The sequence below is a fragment of the Brachyhypopomus gauderio genome, unplaced genomic scaffold (genome assembly GCF_052324685.1).
Source record: "Brachyhypopomus gauderio isolate BG-103 unplaced genomic scaffold, BGAUD_0.2 sc60, whole genome shotgun sequence".
Taxonomy (NCBI): domain Eukaryota; kingdom Metazoa; phylum Chordata; class Actinopteri; order Gymnotiformes; family Hypopomidae; genus Brachyhypopomus; species Brachyhypopomus gauderio.
In genome coordinates this window covers 2,434,321-2,442,459 of record NW_027506881.1, presented here as the reverse complement: position 1 = coordinate 2,442,459, position 8,139 = coordinate 2,434,321, and the positions used below count along the sequence as shown (strand labels likewise).

The following is an 8,139-nucleotide window of genomic DNA, read 5'->3' as shown; positions in this document are numbered from 1 at the left end:
AAAGAGGAATTTTCTCCATTGTGTTCATCCTTGAAGCAGAACATCTGTACTGTTCGTTATGCTGCCAGAGGTGATCACTGCGCTCTCGTTTTCTTTCACTCGCTGTCGGTCTCTTTATTCTCTCCTTCAGTCTTCTTGAGTTGTCCTACCATCATACAGTCTGTTGGGCCACAGCTGTCATATTATAGAAAACTACAATGCATGCTTTGTTTTTTAACTTTGTAGAGTTGCTGAGTTGTGTGGAGCTCCACTGTGTCCTACACCTGGTGCTTGAAGCAGGAAATATCATGAACTCAGTGAGGCTATTTTCTCTCTTTCTCTCTCTCAATTCTATGAAATACTCATAATTTATAAGTCTCCTATGAGTTATTAATTCGATCTGAAATGTCACTACATGCAGTGAGTGAGACTGTCCCTCTCTGTCAGGGTGGCTATGGGGGGAACGCTGCTGGATTTAAACTCTCTTCTCTGCTGTCATTAGCTGACACCAAAGCGAATAAGCCCGGCATGAACCTGCTGCACTTTGTTGCTATGGTGAGTAAAAGGGTTAGGGTTAACCTAGGGTTAGGATTAGGGTTAGGGTTAACCTAGGGTTAGGATTAGGGGTAACCTTAACCCTATGGTGGGTGAAAGTATTCATTGTACGTAAAGCCCAGTCATAATTTGGGACAGAGACCCAGGCAAGCATTAGTCATTCTAGAGCATTCATGAGCTATTTGAGTTTAAACCACCATCATATAACTGGCTCAAAGCAGGGCAGAACTCAAATCAAGGAAGTTTCTAAAACATTAATCTGCAGATTAAATTTTGAACGTACTGGTTAAATGCATTTACCCTCAGTTTGGGTCTGTGTGCACTTGGCTACTGTGTGTGTGTGTGTGTGTCATCAGGAGGCGAAGAAAAAGGATGAGTGGCTGCTAAAGTTTCCTGAGAGGCTCCAGCATGTTGAGAGAGCTGCACGGTGAGAAACCCCAAGAACTCACATTAGATCAACTAATAATCAATACCTAACTCAGAACACACTCAAACACACTTTTCTTTGTTTTGCATTTGACGTCAGGAGAGCAAAAATAAGGAATAAAAACCAAACTGCTTTCACCCACATTTAAAATCTAAACACAGCTCAACAATCCTCAAACATTTAAAACCTAAAACAAATAGTTTTTTTCTGTTTCTTTAACTGTTGTCATGGTGACAGGCATAGGCCAGAGGAGGATGGGTTCCCCCCTGAGTCTTGGTTCCTCTCAAGGTTTCTTCCTCATGCTCTTAAGGAGTTTTACTTTGCCACTGTCACCCTTGGCTTGCTCACTGGGGGCTTGGACTCGGACACTTGTAAACCTGCTTTGTGACAACAACTGTTGTAAAAAGCGCTATATAAATAAAAGTTGATTGATTTTGATTGCAGCTCAACAATGTAGCTTATAGACTTTCAGCTGCACAATCACACAACCAAATAAACAATAAACACGTGTACACTAAACATATGTACATTAAACATCTAGTTTTCTAGTTTGTTTGGTTTTCTCAGTTTGCTCTGTTGTGAAAAATCCTGTTTTAAGCATTTATCCCAGCACTAACCCTAGAGGAGTAGAACTTCTAGATGACAGAAAACTTTCACTGAGACTCATGCTTATCAATGTAACTACCATGGGCGATCTGGCTTTCTGCCCCTCGCCTGTGGAATGCTCTCCCGGGCCATTTGAGGATACCTCTGAATCAAATCAAATCAAAGTTTATTTGTATAGCGCTTTTCACAACACATGTTGTCACAAAGCGCTTTACAGTATTTAAAAGGTTAACAATACTATGGGTCCAGAACCCTAATGAGCAAGCCAAAGGTGACAGTGGCGAGGAAAAACTCCCTATGATGGTGGGGATTAGGAAGAAACCTCAGGAGAACCAAGACTCTGACCACGGATTCTTTTAAGAAAGGACTCAAAACATACCTTTTTTGATGTTTCTACAGGTATGTTGTTGTATAATTATGTTTTAACTTTTGTAGCTCCTTGAAATCTGCTAATGTAAGGTGTTATTATTATTATTAATAATAATATCATGCTCTTAATGAGCAACTGTCTTTTTAATTCATCAGATAGCTGTCAATCATAAAAATATCAGTTTTATCAGCTGAAATATCTGTGTATATTGAAAGGATTTTAACATTACAAAACAAAAAAGAAAGAAACTTGGCCAATGGCCTCCTAGAAGTACCACTGATCAAAACAACCAACTTACATCACAGGAAAATCACAACAAAATTATTACCATTATTACCAAATCTGCTGCTTAAACAGCTCTTTTGAGTCTACTGCCATCTTCTGGTGAAATATAAAATTCTGTCCTCAACAGAGGCTATGGGCTGGTGAAAATTTGAACGCAGGCTGCATTTGGACACCTCTATGTTATAGTAATCATCATAGATATCAAAAATGTCAACTCTTGTCATGAATAAAGTCATTGCTGTTATAAATCCTAGCTAATGTGTCTCCAGGGTGAGTGTAGAGGACTTGACTGTGGAGTGGGAGTGTCTGAGCATGAGAACTAAACGTGTGGAACAGAATACTCAGGCTCACCCAGAGCTACAAGATCAACTTCACATGTTCCTGCAGGTGTGTGTACTGGAGAGAATTTATTCTGGTGTAATCTTTAACAAATGAAACGGATGTTTCTCAAGTATGTATGTATCTGTCCAATCATGCATGTGTGGGTCTGTGTGCTACAGAACAGTGGTGCTGCTCTAGAAGACATTAATAGGATCAGGACTGAACTACAGAAGGATGAAGACGACCTGATTGATTTCTTCTGTGAAGATAAAGATACATTCATACTGGATGACCGTTTCCACATTTTCCAACACTTCTGTTCCAAGTTCACAAAAGCTGTACAAGTAAACACACATTATTTTGCTTAGAAATGTCTTTAGAAAACCTTGAGCCTCTACACTGTGTACAGATAGTGAGAGAAAAACTATAGAAGAACATTCCTCCTGTGATTCAGGAGAATGTGGAGTGCGAGTGCAGGGAGGAGTCTCAGATGAAGCGTGCGAGGGGGTTGGAGCAGAAGCGCCGTTCCTGGGCAGATGGAGACATGGTGCCTGGAGTATTTGGGTCTAAATGTAGCACTGAGACTGATGTGCAAGCAGCCCTGAAGGAGGAGGAGCTTGTGCAGCTGTTTAAGCCACACCCCCAGAGTCTTCAAAGTCCTTTTACTTTTGGAAGGTTCAGCCTACGCTGCTCATGGCAACAGCCCAGTGACGTCAGTCCCAACTCTGCAGATACACATTCCCCGACTCATAGATGGACAGACTCCAAAAGTGAGCTGCAATCTTCTGCAGCTGCGCACACACACACAAGCTCGGGCCAGATGGATGAACATGTAGAAGCACACACACAGATGCCTGCTCTTGAAGACCATGGCAATGGCAGTCTCCAGAAATCTAGCCCAGAAGACATCACTGGAACGGCTTTCAAAATGAATAATAAGGTGGATCATCAATGTGGCAAATGGATGGCGGAAAGCAAAAATTCAAGACTCACAAGTTTGCTGGGAACCCAAGAGAAAACCTCAAATACAATGCAGACGGGACCCAAGGCACATATGGGTGAGAGAAGCATGTGCCTCAAACACTCAGAGAATGAAAGAGAAAACAGTACTGCCACAAACGACAGTAACGAGCTCAGTGCATGTGTGCCTGAGGTCAATACCTCATCTGCAGCGTCACACAATGACACGTCCGATGTAAAAACAATCAAGGACTCTTCAGAGTCCAACAAGCAAACATCCAAACACAACAATCATGTATCAGTATGCAGTATAAAAGAATCTAGATCCCACATTGAAACTCACATCATCATGGGAGAAAAAAAGACAGAGGTTTGCATGTCATCCAGAAAAACTCCAACAAAATCTCACAGAAAATTGTTCACTAATCCAGTTCTCTTTTCTTCTCCCTCCCATAAAACATCACATAAGCCTCCTGTTAATCCAAGACTGCCCCTTTTTGTAAACCCCTCCTCTTCCTCCCCATCCCCTGAGCCTCCTCTCTTTCCTCCAGTGCGGATTCTCACACCTTCTGAGGGTGAGAACAGGAGAAGAGACGTCTCTCTCGCTCGAATCCCTCAGACCGCTAGCAGAGCAGTACATATGTACTCTGAGGCATCCAAATGCCCTAACCCCACTGGACCTGCTCTATCACCACAGAGGTCATCCACCCTCCCCTCTCCATCACCACAGAGGTCATCCACCCACCCCGCTCCATCACCACCACAGACGTCATCCACCCACCCCGCTCCATCACCACCACAGACGTCATCCACCCACCCCGCTCCATCACCACCACAGACGTCATCCACCCACCCCGCTCCATCACCACCACAGACGTCATCCACCCACCCCGCTCCATCACCACCACAGACGTCATCCACCCACCCCGCTCCATCACCACAGAGGTCATCCACCCACCCCGCTCCATCACCACAGAGGTCATCCACCCACCCCGCTCCATCACCACAGAGGTCATCCACCCACCCCGCTCCATCACCACAGAGGTCATCCACCCTCCCTGCTCCATCACCACAGATGTCATCCACCCACCTTCTTCCTCCAATGCAGAGTTCATCTTTAAGGAAATCGGTAATTCAGCATAAATCAGTGACTGTGGAGAAGATGTGTCGTTTCACAGTGCGTGCTCTAGCTCAACCAGGTGGGAAGAGTTCTGGGCTAACCAGCCTAAATTCTTTCCGCAATGACGTCCCCAGCTTTGCTCGAAACACTGTTGCCTCCACTACTCGCAGAGCTGTTGCCAGCAGTAACCTCTCAGTCAGCCACAGTACTAGGGCAAACACTCCAAAAGTGCCTCCACTGAATTGTACTGCATCCCTCAGACTGTCACAAAGCAGAATGAACCCACAGTCCATGCATGGTAGCAACATCAACCCTAACCCGAACCCTGGTAAAGCAGGAAAGGTTAGTTTGCCACCTGCTTCTAGTCATATTACAAAGAACATGAGCAGGTTTTCTGAGAAATCTGCCATTGCCTAACCAAGTGTGTTGGGACAAACCATTCAAACCAGTCTGGAAGTAGGAGACACCTAAACCATTCAGGTCATACGCAGCTGTATCCACAAAGTATCGGCAGAGACAACCACATGTTCAAGAATCTATTCAGTAAATGTAAAAACAAATATAGTGTAAATCTTAAATGATACGTACTTCCTCAAAATACAAATAAATAAATAAATTAATAAATTTATTAAATAAATTAATAAATTCTAATAATACACAAAACAACTATAAATGTAAACATTTTATCCAGTATTGTCGTGTATGTCATGTATAGTTTGAGGTCTGATATTCTCATTAGCCTGAAGTTCTGAATCTCAGACCTAGACCATTTCATTCAGCAGCAAGTGCACCTTAAATGTCAAAACATACTTCTCAAATGTCCTTTTTTAAAAACTATTTTAGGATTTCTATACTATGTATTAATAAACTTACTTTATATTTTAAACCACATGAGATGCTTATTTAGTAAAAGCATGTGTGTCATTTGTGAATTAAGTTCATGTTAGCAAAGTTTCTAGGGCTCTTTTGTCCCTAGGCGGTATAGTCAAGTCACTGGGGCATTGATTTACCAGTGAAGTCCAAACTCCTTAAATAGGCCTGTTGTGGATTAATGTACGAGTGGGAAGGACTCATGGGGAAGATTTCTACATACACATATAAAAACCCTAACCCTAAGTAATTACATATGTAATCCACAATATTTGCATACCCAAAACATTTACATACATGAATCAAAAGGTATTTACATAGGTACAGTTGTGATCAAATTTATTCAACCCCCAATGCTGCGAAGGGTTTTATGGAATTCAGTGCACATTTGTAATTGTGTTCATAATGAAATCTTACAAGGACTTGTTAAAGAACTAAATGCAACTAAGATAGCATCAATTTTTTTTGTCAAAGTATTAAATGGCCTTTTTGTGATTTCTTCATTGACACAATTATTCAACCCCTTTACGACTACCACTCCTAAGAACAGAGGTTCATTCCAGTGTTTTCCATCAGGTATTGAAAACATCTGTGGATGTCAACGAGCAGCAATCAAGCATGATAAGCACCAATTAGGCAGATTTAAAAGGACTGTGATACTCAGCTCCTTCTAGACATCTACTGGTGTGTTTCCAAGCATGGTGAAGGCAAGAGAATGGTCCCAGAAGACAAGAGAAGAGGTTATTGCTCTTCACAAGAATGGCAATGGATATAAAAAGATTGCGAAGTTGTTAAATATTCCAAGAGACACTATCGGAAGTATCATTCGCAAGTTCAAGTTAAAGGGCACAGTGGAAACGTTACCTGGTCGTGGCAGAAAGAAGATCCTGACCGCGACTGCTGTGCGCTACCTGAAGCGTAATGTGGAGAAAAATCCCCGCGCGACTGCTAAGGAACTGAAAAAAGACCTGTCAGATGTGGGCACTGAAGTTTCAGCTCAGACAATAAGGCGCGCACTGCATAACGAAGACCTCCATGCCAGAACGCCCAGACGCACCCCCTTGCTGACTCCAAAGAACAAGAAAAGTCGACTGCAGTATGCCAAAAGTCATGTGGACAAGCCACAAAGGTTTTGGAACAGTGTACTGTGGTCAGATGAAATTAAATTAGAACTGTTTGGGACAATGGACCAGCGCTATGTTTGGAGAAGGAAGAACCAGGCTTATGAACAAAAGAACACCTTGCCTACTGTGAAGCATGGCGGGGGGTCAATTATGCTTTGGGGCTGTTTTGCTTCTAATGGTACAGGAAAGCTTCAACGTGTGCAGGGTACCATGAATTCCCTTCAGTACCAGAAGATCTTGGAGGAAAATGTGATGGAGTCAGTCACAAACCTGCGGCTTGGGAGACGTTGGACCTTCCAACAGGACAATGATCCGAAGCACACATCCAAGTCCACTAGAGCATGGTTGAACATGAAAGGCTGGAACATTCTAGAGTGGCCATCGCAATCACCAGACTTAAATCCAATTGAGAACCTCTGGTGGGACCTAAAGAAGGCAGTTGCAGTGCGCAAGCCTAAGAATGTGACTGAACTGGAGGCTTTTGCCCATGAAGAATGGGCTAAGATACCCATAGGTCGCTGCAAGACACTTGTGTCAAGCTATGCTTCACGCTTGAAAGCTGTCATAACTGGAAAAGGATGTTGTACTAAGTACTAAAAAATAATGTCACTAGGGGGTTGAATAAAACTGATAATGATGTGAGCACAGTAAAGACATTTGTGGTTATTCCATCATAAATATTATGTTATGTTTGTCTAATTTATAAGTGCCTCTTTGATATAATTGTAAATAAGATGACTGAAATGATCAAAATCAATGTCAAACTGGCCAAAACACTTTATTTCAGTGGGGGTTGAATAAATTTGATCACAACTGTAATATCATGCAGTGGTTTGAACGGTAGTAAAAACAACGCGAGGGTGTTTAACAGAAACGGGTGAAGTGCCAAACCACAAAATTAATGGAGAACTGAAACTGCCGCCAAAAACAATGTGAGAAAAGAGATGAAAAAAAAAACAAAAACATTGCACACGGTACAGGAAAATTACAGAAAAGATGCAGAAAACTCAACATAAACAAATACCTAGAAAGCAAACTCAGGACACCAGGGGCCTCATGTACCAACGGTACGTACGTACAAAAACATGCGCACGCTACGTTTCACGCAAATCAGATCAGATGTCCTAAATGTGACTTGAACGTGAGAAAGTACCTACCCTCATGGCACTTTCACTTCAGGCATACGTATGTTTCTAATGTTTTTTCATCATTTAGCGACACTTAGAGGTGATGCATTGAAATTACAACTATTAACATATCCCTTACGCACACATTGTAGTGTGGTTGAAATTATGAAAACCTTAAATGGTGAGCACAATAAAAGTCAGAAGCAGTTGGGTAAGGTAATAAAGTAAAATTAATTTAAGCAAGTATGGATTAATCCAGAGATCTCAGTTACAGACACACAAGGCATCTGCAACAGAGAGCTAATTCCCCTCTTGGAACTCATCTTTTATACTCATAATCCATAACCACACAAGATTTTCACAAGGTGAACATGAGGTGACTAAATGAATATGAT

General features: G+C 42.1%; 1 protein-coding gene across 1 annotated transcript; it reads left to right on the top strand.

The window, feature by feature from the left end:
* The first annotated feature begins 439 nt into the window (after positions 1-439).
* On the top strand, positions 440-3,728 carry LOC143489198 (FH2 domain-containing protein 1-like). Its single transcript, XM_076988049.1, has 6 exons — positions 440-534; positions 891-961; positions 2,492-2,609; positions 2,723-2,887; positions 2,998-3,218; positions 3,716-3,728. The coding sequence occupies exons 1-6, from the start codon at positions 508-510 to the stop codon at positions 3,726-3,728; spliced, it is 615 nt and encodes a 204-aa protein (XP_076844164.1). The 5' UTR covers positions 440-507.
* The last annotated feature ends 4,411 nt before the right edge of the window (positions 3,729-8,139 follow it).

Coding starts and splice junctions, on each gene's coding strand:
- LOC143489198 (XM_076988049.1), top strand. CDS start 508: ATGAACCTGCTGCACTTTGTTGCTATG. Junction 535..890: donor TGCTGCACTTTGTTGCTATG/GTGAGTAAAAGG, acceptor GTGTGTCATCAG/GAGGCGAAGAAAAAGGATGA. Junction 962..2,491: donor CATGTTGAGAGAGCTGCACG/GTGAGAAACCCC, acceptor ATGTGTCTCCAG/GGTGAGTGTAGAGGACTTGA.